At 42.4% G+C, this 19,478-nt stretch overlaps 1 protein-coding gene across 2 annotated transcripts in view; it reads left to right on the forward strand.

The window, feature by feature from the left end:
- The first annotated feature begins 13,343 nt into the window (after positions 1 to 13,343).
- The window catches only part of EED (embryonic ectoderm development), a 29,644-nt gene continuing 23,509 nt past the window's right edge, over positions 13,344 to 19,478 (forward strand). The window contains exon 1 of one of the 2 annotated variants that reach the window (XM_080817690.1): positions 13,344 to 14,165. In XM_080817690.1, coding sequence (XP_080673816.1) covers positions 14,052 to 14,165 — 114 coding nt within the window. In that variant the 5' untranslated portion in view covers positions 13,344 to 14,051. The remainder of the gene's footprint in view (positions 14,166 to 19,478) is intronic. The other variant, XM_080817689.1, reaches the window with a different exon arrangement.

The raw sequence follows: 19,478 nt of genomic DNA on the forward strand, positions 1-19,478 counted from the left end.
TTTTTTTAAAAGATTTTTAAAAATCTTCTTAAAATCTTTTTTTAAAAAAGATTTTATTTATTTATTTATTTATTTATTTATTTATTTGAAGGGGAGAGCACGTGAGTGCGGGGGCGGCAGGGGGTAGGAGTTGGAGGGGCCAAGGGAGAGGAACAAGCAGGCTCTGCGCTGAGTGAGGAGTCCAATGTGGGGCTTGATCACACGACCCTGATATCATGACCTGAGCTGAAATCAAGAGTCAGACGCTCAACTGACTGAGCCATCCAGGCACCCTGGTTATATTTCTTAAATACTTCTGGAAACAACCCCTTACTTTCCATCCATCTTCATTGGCACTGCCTTATTCCAGGTCTGTAGTGTTGCAATCGCCTTGGAGCTCACCTCACTGCCTCCAACCTTACTCCCTGATGTCTGCCACGGAGAAAACTCTTTGGCCACCATTACTTCCAGACCAGTGGCATAAGGCTTTTCACAATCCGGCCCCTTCCAAATGAACAAGATACCTATTTACAAACCGTGTACCCAAGTATAAAAGTAATGCTGTGGAATATTCCTCTGCAGTGACTAAAATTCAAATGTCTGCTCTTTAGGGCCCTTTCTTCCTGTTAGCAAGGAAACCAGAAAGTTGAAGTGACAAAGGTAAGGTAGTACTTAGTAAGCAGAAGCAGAAGCACTGTATAATCACTAGGGAAATTTCATGCGGACTAGAGCTGATCCCAATACTCTCTCCTTTGTCCACAACAGTGTGCTTTTCTAATGTTCTAATGTTCGGAAGCATTTGCTTCCACCAGATTATCTCTGCCTCTCAGACTTCATTAGGGAAACACTGACAAAAATTTCTTTTCCAAGCTAATTCCCACCTTTTCATGAAGACTTCTTGTATTTCCACCCAGTTAAAATTATTTCCTGCCCTAGCTGTCCTATCATAGTACTGTGTTCTGTATTGACTATTTCTACTATAGGACTTGTTAGTATTTTTAGCACTAAAATGATTTATGAAGGTTGCTTTCTGCTAGAAGGCTGCAAGTGGACCAGCACTTGGGTCAACCAGATCTGAGTTTGAATTCTGATTCCTTCACCTACTCATTGAGTGGCCTTTGTCTAGTCCCTTAACTTCTCTGGACTATATAGTTGCCTTACCCATAAAATATAGACAAGATGGTCCTAGCTTCATAGAGTTATTGAGAAGATTCAGTGTCAAGCTACATGGAAAGTACTTTGCACAGTACTGGACACATGGAAAACACTCAATAAAGTAGATCTTACTGATCATCTGTTCATTCAGTTTGGCAGTGAGGAATCCTATGACTAGGATCCATTATACAAGCCTTATTTTCTACTTAGTGGTTTATCTACTTTAGAAACCAAGAATATTTTCTCTTTTAAAATATCTTGTCCAGGGACGCCTGGGTGGCTCAGTTGGTTAAGCGGCTGCCTTCGGCTCAGGTCATGATCCCAGCGTCCTGGGATCGAGTCCCACATCGGGCTCCTTGCTCCACAGGGAGCCTGCTTCTCCCTCTGCCACTCTGTCTGCCTGTGCTCACTCTCTCTCTCTCTCTCTCTCTCTCTCTCTCTCTGACAAATAAATAAATAAAATATTAAAAAATATATATATATATTAAAAAAAAAAAATAAATAAAATATCTTGTCCATTATTTAGGGAGCAGACTTTCTCAGACAACTAGAAATACCCAGTTGGGGGCGCCTGGGTAGCTCAGTGGATTAAGCCTCTGCCTTTGGCTCACGTCATGGTCTCAGGGTCCTAGGATCGAGCCCCGCATCAGGCTCTCTGTTTGGTGGGGGCCTGCTTCCTCCTCTCTCTCTGCCTGCCTCTTTGCCTGCTTGTGATCTCTCTCTCTGTCAAATGAATAAATAAAATCTTAAAAAAAAAAAAGAAAAAAGAAAAAAAGAAATACCCAGTTGGCTTACCTAGGTCCCCCCTACCAGACTATAAGTTACTAGAGAAGATGTAGAAGGTTTCAATTCTTTTTGAATCCCCAGCACCTAGAAAATGCCTGGCAAACAGCAGATAATTAAAGGAAATGTTTACAGAATGAATAAACTTCTAGAAACTATTTATGATACATTTTTTATTTTATTGTCTAGACCAGTAGTTCTTAAAGTATGCACCCTGGATCTGCAGCACAGACATCACATTGAGTTTGTTAGAAACACACATGGAGTTCTATGTCTTGATTGGAAACAGATTACAGGAGTTTATGCCTATGTCAAACTCATAAATCTGGGGGTGCCTGGGTGGCTCCGTGGGCTAAGCATCCGACTCTTGATCTTGGCTCAGGTCTTGAACTCAGGGTTGTGAGTTCAATCCTGTTTTGGAGCCTATTTAAAAAAATAAAACAAAACCTCATCAAACTGTATACTTAAAGACTTTTTTTTTTTTTTTTTTTAAATTTGACAGAGAGACATAGCAAGAGAGGCAACACAAGCAGGGGGAGTGGGAGAGGGAGAAGCAGGCTTCCCATGGAAGAGGGAGCCCAACGTGGGGCTCAAGCCCAATATGGGGCTCGATCCCAGGACCCTGGGATAATGACCTGAGCCAAAGGCAGACGCTTAATGCCTGAGCCACCCAGGTGCCCAAACTGTATACTTAAGACCAGTGCATTTCACTGTATATAAATGAAATACCAACAGGAAATTAAAATAAAATATTGCTATTTTAATTCCTTCTGCATATGTCTTATCAGCAGAAGTTTTTTTGCCTATCAATCTTAAGATTTCTACAAGGCCCTTGTGGATCTGATCTCCCACCTACTTTTCTAGACTAAACTGTTACCACAGCTCCTGTCACTTTTTCAGCCTTCACCAGCAATTACCTTTCAGTTCCCCAAAGGCATATATTCTTATCCCACCCCAGGGCCTTTGCACATGATATTACCACTCCCTAAGAATGTTTCTCTTTCTTCCCTTTCACCTGGTTAGCTCACATTCTTCTTTCAGCTCTCATTCTTCTGTCCGTTCCTCAAAGAAATCCTCTCAAATCTCATTTCATTATAGGTGTCCATGGAACCTTTTGTAGAGCTGCTGGGTACAGTTGTGCAGGATGTTCATCTAAATAAGGTTTTCCAGCTGAAATGCTAGTAGATGAAATCCAATTTTCACTCCACTTACAAAGCCTTGCATATGGAGCAGGGCTGTGTCAGTCTAGAAGGGGTGCCTTTTTCTAATTCATCAGAGGTATAGTCTGCTTGCTAAGTTCTGCCTACGCTTGTTTTTGTCCAAGGAGACACCTTTTAAAAAATAGCACAGCAGGGGTCCCTGGGTGGCTCAGTGGGTTAAAGCCTCTGCCTTCAGCTCAGGTCATGGTCCCAGGGTCCTGGAACCGAGCCCTGCATTGGGCTCTCTGCTTGGAGGGAAGCCTGCCTCCCCCTCTCTCTCTGCCTGCCTCTCTGCCTACTTGTGATCTCTGTCTGTCAAATAAATAAACAAAATCTTAAAAAAAAACAAAAAAAAAGCATACGGACACGATATGGGCTGGCAGCAGTCCTGACCTTATACTTCCCCTTCATAGTATTTATCACAGCTGTAATTTTACATTTATCTGTGTAATTATTTGGTTAATGTTTGTTTCCTCCACTAAACAGTAAACTCTATGACAGTAGAAAAGTGTCTGGTTTTGCTTATTATCAGGTATTCCCCACACTGAGAATAGTGACTGACACATAGTGGGTAATCAGTAAATGTCTATTAAATGCATGAGACATTTGGTGGGGAGGTTAGACAATGTTTATTTTTCATTTTTAATTATATACTTACTTAAATTACAAAGTAAAACAGGCTTATGATAAGAAATTCAAACAACAGAGAAGCATATAAAGACAAAAATGAAACTCTCTTTCCCGAGCAGTCCTATTTTTCAGGTATAACTACTGTTAATATTTGACATGCAGTCTTTAAGATTTTCTTCTAAGCATATGTAATCAAATTCATTATTTTTTCTTATTTTTTTAAATGCAACCCCACTCTCCTTATTGTCCTGTGACTTGCCTTTTTCACATTTTCATCAATAGTTGGACTTTTTAAACATCATTTTATAAAATTTATTTTGTTATTATTTTTTAAAGTAGGCTCCACACCCAGCATGGAGACCAACGCAGGGTTTGAACTCACGACCCTGAAATGAAGGCCAGAGCTGAGATCAAGAGTCAGATGCTTAACCAACTGAGCCACCTGGGCTTCTCATAGCATCATTTTTTTTTTTTTAAACTAGAAAAACAATGAAGTTATTTTGTTTGGGGGAATAAAAATAATCAGCCAGGAGAGAACAAAATGCATGCATGATCCGAGTGGTCCAGTGAAGAGAGGCACAGGGCAGAGACTTCCTAGTGTAGGTCACCATAGTGGTAAATACAGGTGGGGACCCAGACATGCCCAGTCACCTTAGGAAGTTGATGTGTCCTGTTGTCCCATATCCTCAAAGCCAAAGACGGACTGCTAGAGCTCAGCCTTGGGCTAAGAAGGCCCTGACACTGGGCTCTGGGCTGCCCCCAGAGATGCCTTTCTTGTGCCAGTACAGTGGCCCAGGGAGCAGGTTCCATGGGATCAAGCAGGACAAGGCCATGAAAGTCTACCCCGCCTGCCACATGCCAGCAACAACACTTCCCTTGGGCTTGCTGCATTCCCTCATGAAAAGCACCCAAGTTCCTTTTTCTTTTCCTCCCCTGGTTCTTTCAATTGTCATATTCCTGGGGAAGGGGCTTACTGAGGGGTCAGAAATGCTTCTGGAACCTCATTAGCACCCTGCAAGAAGGACCAGGTGGTTCTCCTTGCCCCCTGAGTCCTGGAGAGAAGCCAGAAAACAAACCTGTCACCGTGTCTGTCTTGCTAGGCAAGAAGATGGGTCTGGTCTCAGAGACCCAGGCCCCGGAGAGCCAGAGCAGAACTGTGCCTGCCTTGGGAGGGCCATGTATTTCCTACAGGGAGAACTATGAAGAAACTAAGCAAGAAGATCGAGCCCCTTGCTCGGGGAGATCCCGGCATGTTATGCCAAATTGTCCCAGTCCCTGCACCGCAGAGCACAACCCAAGATGGTGATTTGTCTGGTGGTTCTGGCCTGGAGGTGCTTCCCCACGCTCACTGTCCTGTCCTTTAGGAAGTTCTTGGAAAAACTCAGTCATGATTATCCTTTCGGTTTTTCTTTTCTGATAATAAAACCTACGCTCTGAGCAGAGAATTGCAAAATGGCAGGAAGGTACAAGAAAATCTATCAATGAATCATAACCCCATTACCCTAAGATGGCTTCTGAGTATCTTCATGTATCTTTTCCACTGTCTATATGGGTGTATACATATTTTTAACAGGATTAGGGCCAAAGTCTATACAGTGTTATAATATGCCTTTTTTTTTTAAGGCAGTTTCCTGTGGGTTTTTTTCTCAATATGCTTTTTTTTTTTTAAAGATTTTATTTATTTATTTGACAGACAGAGATCACAAGTGGGCAGAGAGGCAGGCAGAGAGAGAGAGGGGGGAAGCAGGCTCCCTGCTGAGCAGAGAGCCCGATGCAGGGCTCGATCCCAGGACCCTGAGATCATGACCCGAGCCGAAGGCAGAGGCCTTAACCCACTGAGCCACCCAGGCGCCCCTCTCAATATGCTTTTTAAATGATTACATAAATAATATTAAAGGACCCCATGTATTGTGCCAGGTAGAGTACTAGGGGCATTAAATATATCATGAATTAGGTAGTACTATTACCTTATTTCAGAGATGAAGTAACCAAGTATTGGAAATGTTCAGTTTCCGCCCCAGGCCCCACGGGTCCCACGGTTGGGGGAACTGAGCTGACAACCTGCCTCTTGGGCTGCTGCTTCCATCTGTACTGTCCTCCTGCCCTTTTCAGTGAACACTCCAAGCTCTCCGGCGGTTCTGCTTTGCTCACTAGTGGCCTTTACTGCCCCCTTCAGGGAGCATTCCTGAAATGCAGGTGCTAGAGACCACCGCTCCACATTCAGCTAGAAGAACCAACCAGTGAAGATGGTGCAAGGAGCCAGAGATCAGAGAACTAGTCTGAGGGTGAATTATCCTAATTTAATGCCTGTATCAGATAATCCTTTTCTACTCAAAGCATTTGGTGCCTTTCTCCAAGATGCAAATCCAGGGAAGCTAGAAACAATTGCCTCAAATCATGCAGCAGCTCAGTGGGAGATGGATTCACCCTGCCCCCCAACAAAGCTCTAAGGACTGTGATCCCTCTGTCATGGGTTGCGGGGCATTCATGTCACAGGGCCTCTGGAGATGTCACAGAGATTTAAAGATGGCCACCTCTCCACCTGGGTAATTATTCAGAAGTATTAAACTCTGACCTCTGCCTAAGTCAGATGTCAGCAGACTTTCTCAGTGAAAGACCAGGTATCAAATGTTTCAGGCTTCGAGGACCATATAGCTTCTGTCAGCTCGGCTGTTGTGGCACAAAAGAAGCCATAAATAATACGTAACCGACATGGCTGTGTTCCATTAGAATTTTATTTACAAAAATAGGTGGCCCTCAAACATTTGACCCATAAGCAGGATTAGACTGCTGAAGGGCGGCAAAGGAGATGGAGGGAAGGATCCCTCCAAAGGACAGGAGGGGAAATCCCTCACCATTTCTGGCAAGGTCAGTCCTGCTGGTTCCCCCTGGGGCTTCAGACCCTCGCTGACAACCTCGGCCAGGTTGTCAATTCCCCGAAAAGTACTAGAATTGGTCCACAAAGGGAAAGTGCTGAGAAATTTCTGGAGAATCCGGAGAGTGCGGTGGCTGACAAAGGCTCCCCACCAAATGCAGGGTCCACCAGATGTGGGGTGACCTGATCAGGTGGAGGCCAGCAGCTCAGGGGGTGAAAGAATTGACCAGAACGAAGGAGACAGAAGTTTATTGAATATACTGCAAGGGAACACGGGCCAAGCAGCAGAGGAGAGACTATTGACCAGGTGGTGAGGAGCTTAGTGAAGGGGGCAAGGTGAGGAGGTATGGGAATCTATGAATTTTCCTTTTCGTATCTGTGCCCAGGTGTAAGTAACCCATTGGTCAACTAGGGCTTATGGTTATTTTGAGGCGATTTGCCCAATGGCCTGGTGGCTAGCGTGGGCCCTTTTACCATACTCAGGTTTCCATTGCTCACGTTGGTTGCCTAAAAGCAGCCTCTACAGCTGTAATTTCTCAACCTCTGCTTTTATGGTTTAAGGCTTCCCCCAAAGCACCTAGATATTGGGTAGGTTATAATTTACATGCAAATCACCTAAATTTTAGAGCATAAGTTCACTTCTGAGGGGTTGACCTATTTTTCTTCAGTGGTATAGGAACACAATCTTTCAACTATTAATCTAAAATCTTGGGGAAGTACAGGGAAATCAGAGAATGTTTTGGCTTATATTGTAGTTGGTCAGTATTACTAACAGATGAAAAGGGAAATATTTTACAGATCCATAGCGACCAAAAAAGAGGATGAATCAGGCTGAAGGAAAGAAAACATTAGGAAAATCAAAAAGGGAGTGTGAGGAGGAAAAAATGATATTAATATAACCAGGCAGCTCCATTTGGTTTTGATGAAGTTCTAGAACCTAGGTCAGGTTCGGTGGAGTGAGGTTCGGAGCTGACGGCTAAGAAAGAATTCTTAAGACGTCTCTGGTGCAAAAAGGTGGTTTATTAAAGCACGGGGACAGGACCCGTGGGCAGGCAGAGATGCAGCTGCCCCGGGGATGTGAGGAGTGGTTGGTTATATACACAGGAGTTAGGTAGGTGAGGACAAAGGGGATGATGTTAGTCTCTAAGGAATTTTGGAAGCAAGGTCTCCAGGACTTTGAGGGGCTGGCTATTGTTGGGAGAAAAGTTATTTATTACTAGTAGTAAAAATCTTCTTGTGAGACCCTTTAGATGTATATCAGTGGGCCATATGCTTGGGAATGATTCGACACTATCTTGAGATCTAGAGATAAGGTTTCACATTTCTCCTATCAAGTGTCCTTGTTAGTGAGATTTGGGTTTAGAAGAAATTTAACTTTATTTAGGGCTTGAGGAACTGAGTTATTTGCCTCTGGAAATTGTGCTATTGATAAGGTAACTTCTTTGTTGTAAATCTCAAGGACATTTGTAAACCAAGGGAGACTCCTGCCTTGCAGGATTGTGATCTCTGCAAGTTAACGATTTGTTTCTCATTTATGGCAGTCAGGGGTGCCTGAGGAATGTCACACACATTTCCCAGGGGAGTGGGTGGAGAGGGGGTGCAAGGTGCCAGCTTTTGCTTTGTCCTCAGCCAGCCTCCTGCTCCCTCATCAGTTTCACGTAGCCAACTGAGGCAAGGGGCAGCTTATCCAAATCAGGAAACGAGGGGGACTCAACAGCTCTCTTTAATAACTGGCATCTCCCTTCAGAGGCTTTCATTGAGGCAAAGATATTAAGATCACATTTGGGACATTTGGAGAGAAGAATGCCAGGTAAGATGTGGAGGCCGAGAAAAATTAAGGCCATCCCACCTCAGGTTTAGCCTTAGCATAAGTACAGCCATCTCAGACCCCTGTGCCCAAGGGCTGAACTTTCCCCTACTTTACTTTAGTTCTAAGGAGCCCCACCCTACTTTACTTCTAAAGACCCCCCCACCCTACTTTAGTTCCAGGGAGCCCCACCCTACTTTAGTATCAGGAAGCCCCACCCTGCTTTGGTTCCAGAGACCCCCCCCCACCCTGCTTTAGTAACAGGAACCCCTAAAAACCCCTGCCTTAACTAAGCTCGGGGTCCAAGTCCCTACTCCGCTGCGTCGGATATACTTGGGCCCAAGCTTAAGCTTGTCAAATAAACCCTCGTGTGATTCCATCAGTGCTTGGCTCCTTGGTGGTCTCTTGGATGGGAAAACTCGGGCACAACAAAGGTACTGATGAGAAGATGAATTGCAGTCTAGGAATATCTCACACCTGGGGACGTGCTCTACACTCCTCACTCCATCTTCCTGACTTCCTTCATTCACCTGCAAAGCTGGGATGAGGTAGCAAAACCGCATCTACCTCCTGGATCTGGAAAGAGAGCCTTGAAGTGTGCTGTTGAGCCTGGGTATGCTGAGGTTATTAACACCCCCAAGAGAGAAGCAGGGCGGGGGCAGGGGGCCCTCCCTCAGGTGGAGAGCTTTAGAAGACGCATTCTGGGGACAGGATTACACTGAGCCAGGCAAGGTCCCAAGGATTAGAACGTCAGGGCTGACAAGAATCCATGACTCTGATGGCTTTCCTCCAGCCCCGGCACCTTCTTGGGAAGAGCTAGTCTCAAAATGCAGGCAGAAAGTCTGCATGAGACATTTTTTAATGCTAGAAGAATATTAGGCTTTTTGAAGGCAGGGACTGTGTCTTATTTTTCCCTTTTTAATCCCCACCCCCACACCCAATTACCATAATGTTTTGCACATAAATGGCATTCAGTAAATTCCTCCTGATTGATTTTAAAGTGTTCAAAGAAGCCATATGATGTTCAGTTCATAGAAAACTGGATCTGCAAGCGTATGATTACACAGTGCCTGAGTGATGATGAACAGCTGCTATTTATGAAGCAGAAGAGACAGAAAAAATGTTGAATGAATGAGAAATAGACTTCAACTGAAATGGGAAGGATTTAATTTAGCTTTGAAACTCATTTCCTGATTTGAAGCTTGCATGATACTAGAAGACAATATGAAGGGAGCTGTTAAGTTTCTTTTCTTTATAAATAAATGATCTTTGAAAGTTTTTCAAAATAAATGAACCCTTTATTTGAAAGCTAAGGGTATTTCTGACTAGCGTTTTCCATAGTCTAATGAGATAGTTTTTTTTTTTTAATAGGGTTTTTGAAAAAAGAGGGAAGCAAACTGTAAGAGACTCTTAATTATAAAGAACAAACTGGGTTGATGGAGGGTGTTGGGTGGGGGATGAGCTAAATGGGTGATGGACATTAAGGAGGGCATTTGTGATGAGCACTGGGTGTTATTTATAAATTCTGCTCCTGAAGCCAAAATTACACTATATATTAACTAATTAGAATTTAAACAAAAATTTGAAAGAAAAAACAGGATTTTTGGCATGTGGGGGATAATTTTACAGAAAAGCTGCAAAGATAACACAGAGACTTCCTGTATACCCCTTACTCAGTTTCCCTCATTGTTAACATTTTTATTACCATGGCACATTCATCAAAAAAGTTATAAAGAGGGGCGCCTGGGTGGCTCAGTGGGTTAAGCCTCTGCCTTCGGCTCAGGTCATGATCTCTGGTCCTGGGATCAGCCCCGTATAGGGCTCTCTGCTCAGCGGGCAGCCTGCTTCCTCCTCTCTCTGCCTGCCTCTCTGCCTACTTGTGATACCTCTCTCTGTGTCAAATAAATAAAGTCTTAAAAAAAAAAAAGAATCCTCCTACCCTGAATGTTTCTTTCTACTAAGTTTTCATCTACTCTCTTCCTTCCCACAGGGGAGGAAAGCCTTTCCCTCTACCTGATGAAGTTCTAGAACCTAGGTGAGGTTCGGTGGGCTGAGGTCCAGAGCTGATGACCAAGAAAGAATTCTTGAGACATCTTTGGTGCAAAATGGTGGTTTATTAAAGCACGGGGACAGGACCCATGGGCAGAAAGAGCTGCTGCCCCGGGTTGTGAGGGATGGCAGGTTGCGTACCCTGCGGTTGGGGGAAGGTGAGGGAAAGGGAGGTTTGAACGGAGTTTTCATATGCTAAAGGAGGCCTACAAGGTGCCGGGATACCGGAGGTTTCCCAGCTTGATTAAAGTTGTCTTTTAGCAAGCCATTAACATCAAGATAGTTGGGAGATTCCTGTCTTGCAGGATTGTGATCTCTGCAAGTTAACTATTTGTTTCTCATTTATGGCGGTCAGGGGTGCCTGAGAAATGCTACACATATTACCGAGGGGAGCGGATGGAGAGGGGGTGCAAGGTGCCAGCTTTTGCTTTGTCCTCAGTCAGCCTCCTGCTCCCTCATCATACCCTCCCAGGTTGGATAGCTGAGTACATCAAGAAGTAGAAAAGGTATACAAATTTATTAATTTTTCATGTAACATGCACAGGGTCACCACAGGGAACAAAAAGTGAATACTCAAAACTGAGATTTGAGCTTATACCATCTCAGTAGGGGAAGGGGATGGGAGATGTATGTCACACAGGGGAGAGTAAATGATTTTTTTGGAAGATGAATAGGCCCTTACAATCAATGGGAGATCCGACAGTTCATGACAAAGTGTGTCTGGATGTGGTGTGACTTCCAGTCTCCTCTTCTGTGGTAAGAGTCTATCTTCTCTGGTTGATGAAACTACTGGAGAGGGGATTTATGACAGTTGTGCTCTTTTTGGATGATCTGTCTTTATGCAGTTAAGAGGAGTTCAGAGAAAGCCTTTTGTCCAGGTGACTTCAGCTCAAAATAACCAATATAACCCAAAAAGCATATTGTGGGTGGTATGTCCTTAAGTTCCTTCACCCCCATCTCTGCTCCTTGATTATAAATTGCCACTTGTCCTTGCTGCATTTTGGAGTTGAGCCCTATCTCTTTCCTATTGACAATAGTCTTTTTTTGTTTCTTTGTTTTTTGGGTTTTTTTTTTTTTTGCAATAGTCTTGATACCTATTACTATAGTCCTAAATAAAGTTACTTACTATTTTAACAAGTGTCAGAATAATTTTTTTTAAAGATTTTTTAATTTATTTCATACACAGAGAGAGATCACAAGTAGGCAGAGAGGCAGGCAGACAGAGGAGGAAGGAGGCTTCCTGCTGAGCAGAGAGCCTGATGCAGGGCTCAATCCCAGAACCCTGAGATCATGACCTGAGCCGAAGGCAGAGGCTTTAACCCACTGAGCCACCCAGGCGCCCCTGTCAGAATAATTTTTTACCATTGGTAATAATGAGCATTAACTAATTTCCATTTATTCCTGTCTCATCAGAAAAAAATTTTAAATATTCCTCCAAGTTTTAATAAAATTCTTTAAAAACATTTTTGCTTTGTTACAGATAACATGCATGCTTAGAGGCATTTTCTTTCCATGTATGTCCTTTATTCAAATGTTGAACAACTGTCCTAATTTTATGACCAGAATTTGATTCCCATTTTCTAGCTCCCACAGATCCCAGACACACAGAGTAATATAGGTTGGAAATGCTTTAGTTAACTATCCTGTAATTGTAGAGCAAAATTTCACAATCTTCTTGACAGGGGAAGTTTGTCTCTGCACATGAATATATCATACTAAGTACATGTTACTTTCTCAGTCGCTGACTCCATACCAGTCTCATCTCTTTCTCACCAACTGAGGAATGTCTGGCACATTAGAAGAGTTCAATAAATAACTGCAATTATTATTAAGACCCGAACTAACTATTTTCAACTTCCTTATTTTTCCCGAGTCTGCATTGCAGAGACCTCTTATTCTGCCCTTCCTTTGATTTACCTTCCTTTTTTTCATTCTCAACTGAGTTCTCTCCTGGTTTCCAAAAGAAAAGTGACTTGCAATCTGCAGATAATGAAACTGATAGTCTCCCTCTTAAGGCATCATGCTGAAGTAATTCAAGTACACGTAATTTTATTGGATGGGGCGCCCTATCATGTTATACATTGGGTGATGAGGTCTAACTGAAAAAATTTACGTTATCAAGTAGGTGTTCGAGAAATGTCAGGTCGCTTCCAATTTCCTCATTTTTATATATGAGGACAATGAAGCCCAGGAAGTAGTCATAACTAAGATCTACCAAAAAGGGAATGAGGACTTGGCTTTTATTTCTTGTCATGGTTCTCCTTTTCCTGCTTACTATGGGACTTATGAACCATCTAACAAACCCACAAATTTCGCCAGTATTACTTGACACCTGTCAAGCGCACAGATATAGTTAACAGAAACAAGTATTTTGGTGAAGTCAAGCAGTTTTGTTGCCTTTCCCTAAAATTTCATTGTATCTGGTATGTCCCCAAATCCCGTCCGTTGTTTAAATCTCACATTCTTATACATACTTGGAGCTAACCACTGATTTTTAGGCCATGGCATTGTTCAGCGCCGTGACAATGTTTTTAACAGTTAAAACGAGCACTTTGGGCCGCAACTCATTGGAGTCTAGAATGCTAACTGCAGGATATTCCTATATTAAATGATACTCAATATTGGCACAACGGGGTGAGAATAATCATTGATTGAAATAAATATTCACCATATTAAATACCTATCACGAATTTAGAACGCGTCCAGATGCTATGACTTGGTCGTGCTTTGAAATCCATCCCGGGCTACGGAAACCCGGTGGAAGACTACCTGGTTCAGCAAACAAGATTTCAAAGAGGAGGGGCACGGGGAGGCGGGTCTGGACGACCCAGCGCGAGAATACGCCCCGGCGCATGCGCACGTCTTAACTGGCAACTTCCATTTCCTAGAAGGGGGAGGCAAGTGAGAGGCACTCTACAATTTTTGGACGCCTATTCACAACGAAACACTAGATCTTCAGCAGTTCCAATGATTAATGTGCGAGTTTTGTTCTCCGAGTTCAAGATTAAGAACACTTGGCAAACGTCGCTAAAGCAAGAGGTGACTTCTCGTATCTTCCCCCATCCCCTGGAACATCGGTGGTCTAGTCCATTCCACAGACTTTCGAGTCCTTGCAGCGGGTCGGGGATCGAAGGATTGGGCCGATTGCGGCTGAAACGTCTTTGGAAGGAGGAAGGGGGTGAGGGGGCATCCCTTTGAGTTCCGCCTCTTCTTTATCGAGACGGCAGTAGGGATAGGGGACGTACGAAATACTGCTCTTGATAGCTAACGGATCTCACCTCTCCGTGCAAACTGCCGGGAGGGCGGCGGGAAAAGGGCAAGACGGGAGCTGGGAAAGGGAAAGAGCCAGGAAGCTGCGCGGGAGGGCGCGCACGCGCGCCCCTTTTTCAGCAGTGTGGCGGGGTCGCACGCACGCCCGCCTCGGCGGCTGGGCGCGGTTTGCGACAGTGGGGGGAGCGGTGGAGGTGGCGGCGGCAGCGGCAACTTTGCGGCAGGCTCCGGCCGGGCTTGCTTGACGGCGGTGTGGCGGAGGCCCCGCCCTAGGCGGCAGGAACCTGGAGGGAGGCGGAGGAATATGTCCGAGAGGGAAGTGTCGACAGCGCCGGCGGGAACAGACATGCCTGCGGCCAAGAAGCAGAAGCTGAGTAGCGACGAGAACAGCAACCCGGACCTCTCTGGAGACGAGAATGTGAGTGCAGCCCAGAGCAGTTCGGACGGGACTCTGGAATGAAAGTTTTAAATTCTTTTTAAACTCGGCGTGGGGGCGGGCGGGCTGCTGTGGGGGGGAGGGAGAGGTGTCACCCTCAGGAAAACGCGGGCGTGGAAGAGAAAATCGAACTTGTCTCTATGGGGATTTTGAGCAGGGGCCGAGAGCAAGTAGAAACTTGGCGAAGGAGAGTGGTTTTAGAGAGAGCGTGGTGGGCGGAGGGTTTGAAGGGGTCTGCTCTGAGATCCTTTTGCGTGGTTGGGGAGTGTTTGGGCCTTTGGGAGATTTTGGGGAGAGTGCGGATCTGAGATTCCAGTAGTTTAAAAGGCAAGTTAGAGGTTTTTCTGAGAAACTTGGAAGGAGGAGCCAGTGTGAGTTAGCGACTCTTAAGGAATGTAGGTTTTGTGTCACTTTCCGACCCTTACAGACTCTTCAGGATGGAAAGAGCAGTTAGATCTTCGACTTAAGGGGTTTGGGTGACTCTTCTAAAGGTGGGATTTTATGTCTGCTTCTGTCCTGTGGGTGGAATTGGGGTATGCCTGACAGTCGGCTTTTCTTCCGGAGGAGCTGAATTGAAGAGGGTCGTCTTATGAGTCGGAGGGGGAAACCACCTTTGATGTAATAAGAAGAGTCGGTTACTATTTTTAAAGTTTTTACTAAAATGAAGGGGATGACTTGGAAGATTTAAGCAACAGTGGTAAAGATGATGTCTTTACGTGTGGGCTAGTGGCTTTGCAAATGTAGGGTTTTTGGAATCATATTTTTTAGAAAAATACTCTGAAATAGATCTGGGTAATCTAGTGTTTAGGTAAGTTGCCAGTAATAAGTGAAGTGACGTTAACTTTTAGTTTTAAGTTTATATCGAATAAGGTCAGCAAAGTGTCTTGGCAGTTCACTCAAAGTTATCCAAATGTGAACCTCCTGTGATATCTGAGTATATTTTAAAAATCTTTATAAAGTGTTGTTGGAGGGTGATGTCAGTTTTTCATTTTCTCAGTTGGGCTAGTTTTAGGAATAAATGCTATCTTACACACCCAGTTACTAAATTCTACATGATTACTTCACTAACAAGCATATATATAGAATGGTGTCATAATCACAATTTTCACTGAAGAGATGGGAAATAATTTTTGTAGATAGAAGAAAGATATTCGGGGGTTTGTCAGTTTTTGGGATTTGGCCTTGAAGTTTCTGGAAAGTTTAGGTGTTGAATGTTAGTTTAAACCTTTTTCCGTGGGCTCTGGGTGGCTCAGTGGGTTAAGCCTCTGCCGTGGGCTCAGGTCATGATCTCAGGGTCCTGGGAGCTAGAGCTACAGGGCTCCCTGCTCAGCAGGGAGCCTGCTTCCCCCCTCTCCCTCTGCCTCCCTGCCTACTTGTGATCTCTCTGTCAAATAAATTTTAAAAAAAATCTTAAAAAAAAATAAAAAGTAAAAATAAATCTTTTTCTGGTTTGTGCTTCTCAACCTATACTTTCTAACATTTTTGATCCTCTTCATTTCAGTCCTTGGAGCCTGTTTTATTTCTGCTTCTTAAAAATATTTTCTGGGCGCTTGGGTGGCACAGTCCTTAACATCTGCCTTCGGCTGGATTTATGATCCCAGGGTCCTGGGAGCTAGTGCTGCAGGTCTCCCTGCTCAGCAGGGAGTCTGCTTCTCCTTCTCCCCCTGCCTGCTACCCCCTTGCTCGTGAGCGCACTCTCTGTCAAATAAAGAAATAAAATAAAATCTTAAAAAACATAAAATAAAAATAGAAGTTTTTCATGCAGATTAGGTTAGCGGTTAGGAGTACAGATTGGATCCACATGTTAGGTTAAAATTCCCATTCTACTCCTTACTGGTTGCTTGACCTTGAGCAAGGTACTTGATCTAGTTTCCTTAATTTCTTAGAAATGGGGATAATAATGGTATTTACCTCAAACAGTATTTGTGAGGACTAAATGAAATAATACATGTAAAGGGCTTAAAAGAGTCTCTGCCCCAGAAATACTATACAAGAGTTATTTATGCTATCTGAAGAGAAATTACTCTGAAGACTTTCGCTTCTGGCTCCAGCGCATACTAAATAAATAATCAAGCAGAAATGTAATGAAAATGTTAATCATCTATTTAGAATGAGGAAGATTTCAGGGGACCAAATAAAATGAAAGCTTTTTTGGTAGACCCTTAAGGAGGATATATTCTTTGCATTCTGAAGCTACTCAGAAACAAACAGTAGATGAAGCCTTTATTTTGGTTCCCTCATTTATATAGAGACTTTCAGCCTTTTTAGTGCCTTGAACACCTCAATGAATCTTGGGTAGCCTTCTCAGAACAACATTTTAAATTTATAAAATACATATATAAAATATATAAAAATATATATAAAATATGTAAATATATAAAAAATATAAAAATATATAAAATTTATAAAATATAATGTATAAAGTTACAAACAAAATAATAAAATTATGAGACATGTTACAAAAATTTCTCAAAACAAATTTAAGATTTGTTTTAATAGAGTGCTTTAATAATAAGATGGTCAAGAGCTAATTTGTACTTCCAGCATGGGCCTCAAACTCAAAGGCTGGAGATAAAAAGTTCTGTTTCTCGGACCCAGCCAGCCCGTGCTTCTGTATTAGCACATTAAGTAACTAGATCTAGCAGGGGATCTGGTAGTAATGATGGACATAAGGCAATTTTTTGAGATCTGCAACTATTAGAATATATGAAAATACTTGACTTCCGTGATGAGAAGGTGACAGCTACAGTAGTAGTCTCATGTATATTATCTTTATTTAATAGAAGGAAGTGCTAAATTTCAGTTAAAGATGGTGAAAATTAAGTGGGTTTGTGTGGCCATTTAAATTCACAAGCCCTCAGAATTCCACCCAAAGACCCCAGATCCAGGACTTAGGTTAGATGGAAGCAGTAAGGAAAGATAGTAGAGAACCCTAGGAAAATGAGTTCAGAGAAAGCTAAACGGGCAGTGGTCTTACTCTTGAGGGAACTGAATAGTGATGAGAAGGCCAAAAGCAAGTGAGGAAGGAACGTGGTGTTTCAGTTGGGAATTAAGGTAATCTGAGCAGTTACTACTATGTATATGAATCAAAGAATTGAAACGACATATTTTAAGATTTTTGTATGTGTATATGGCATTTTATTGAATTTTTAAAAGGTCTCATGACTTGCTGAGTATGTAGCTTCTTGAAGAGTATTAATGGTTGCCTCGTAGAGGGCTGAATTTGAAGACTTAACACTTTGCTTAAGTAACCCATGGCAAGATTAAGGGACAAATTACTCTCCCTGTTTCCTTGTTTGGCCAATGAAGATGGTAGTGCCATTTCATCATTCTGTACCTTGAGAAGGGGCGCAGGTGGAAGTCCGCCTGTACACAGATACTCAGCAAAGGTTTGATTTTAATTTAAAGATAAAGCGTTGTGACTGCATTGCATTTCCATTTGATTCTTTCATAATTCTCCTTTGGAGGAGATGGGTAAGTGGTCAGAGTTAAAAAACAAAACAGTGTTTTTCGTGTTTTCTTGAATACCAGTTGAATTTTGTGCCAGAAAGTAAAGAAGCTGGTGAATAAATGTCAGTTTTATTATTTTACTTCTCTAGTGTTAAAGGACAGTTTTCAGAAAAAGGTAAGTAAAACATGTTAAATTTTTATTTTACACTCATATGAGGGGACGGGGCACGTGTGAGTCAAACAATATACATTTATACATTAAAGGAATGTAGAGGTGAAATTGCAGATGGAGACCAAAGTTTTTTCCAGAGTGGAAGGGAAGACATTTTAAGCCTCTACCTTTGGAGACAGAATTTACACAACTGTCAGTTACTCATAGTGTAACAAGAGTTATAAGATTGTTCAAAGGCAATGAAAAGGGCTGGAATCTGGTAATGTGAAAAGGTGTGCATAAGATAGTGCATAGTTTTTCAGTGAAAGACAGTTAATTTTCTACACTGGGTGTTAACTGTGTGAAACTGTGAAGAGGGCAAGAAAGAGAGATATAAACCATGATTTCAGCCTAGGAACTGAACTTCCAGAATTTTACATTTTCAAATGTCTGATTATATTTACATTAAATTACAGTTCAGATATTGAGCACCTACTGTGTATTATCTATCCGTTTTTTTTCGTCCTAATTGATAATATTAGAGAATAACAATTGTAGTGTTTTAAAAGGTAGGAACCATTTGAAATTTTGAAAATCACCCCAAGAACAGTTGTGTAATACCACACTGCTTTTAGGTGAATTTGTATGAATTTTTTATATGCTTTTTGACATTCCAGTTAATTTTTTACCTTCTGTAAACAGAAAACTAGAAGCAGTCATTTAGAAATAGCCCCTAAGGCTGTGTTTCCTAGACCTGTTCTAATAGATATTAACAGGCATTCCACGAAAAAAGCCTTCCTCTGGAATGAATTTAGGAACTATTGCCCTAAGGCGATAGGTTTAAATAAATCTCTTTATTCCAGAGAACACATTGGAATATGTAATCAAAGGACGTAGTTAAATCTTAGATTAGAGGGCCAAGAATGTATCTTGTGGACTGGAGATAGGGTATAAATTAAGTGAATTTTCATGGTTTCCTGCAGTCATTTCTACATTTGAAAGGATTTTACTTTAATTATGGAGAGTTTCTGGAATTCTATATAAGTATCATTATTACGTAAGAGCTGTGAGGCAAATGTCACTTGTAAATAGCACAGATATGTAGGACTTTTAAAAAATTCTAAATGGTTTGTATTCTAATTAAGCGGAGTTTGAACAATAACAGGATTTTCAGAAACTACATCTAAAATAAGAGGCACCAGCGTTCCGTCATCCTAAGAGGCCCATTAACCGCTGTACTCCAAGCTGAGCAGCTGTCAAATGAATTACGAAGACATGTAGTTCAGTCAGATTTAGGAGTCACAGCTTTGGTTTGAATCCCAGCAGCCCTAAGTAGCAAGAGACCACTTAACGCTCTCTAAACAACACTTCCTTATCTAACAGTACCTTCTGTAAAGATGAAATAAGCCAGTGTGCTAAGGTGGCTGGCATAGACTAGTGCTTTGTTATTAAAGGCAATATTATTCTTGCCAATATTCTGATTAGCTTTTTTGACTATATTGTTGCTGAAATAACACAAGTCCACAAATCCTAATGTTTAGCTGGTTTGCTTTTTATCCTGTTTGGAGACAGGAATATATTTTTCCATTTCTTGCAGAATTTATTAATCATTGCTTTAAGGTCAGTCAGCAGCTGCCCAGCACAAAGTCATTTTCTGCTACATACAGTGTTGTTGTTTCATGGAATTTTTCCTG

This window comes from Martes martes, assembly GCF_963455335.1.
Source record: "Martes martes genome assembly, chromosome: 10".
In the NCBI taxonomy this organism is placed as follows: domain Eukaryota; kingdom Metazoa; phylum Chordata; class Mammalia; order Carnivora; family Mustelidae; genus Martes; species Martes martes.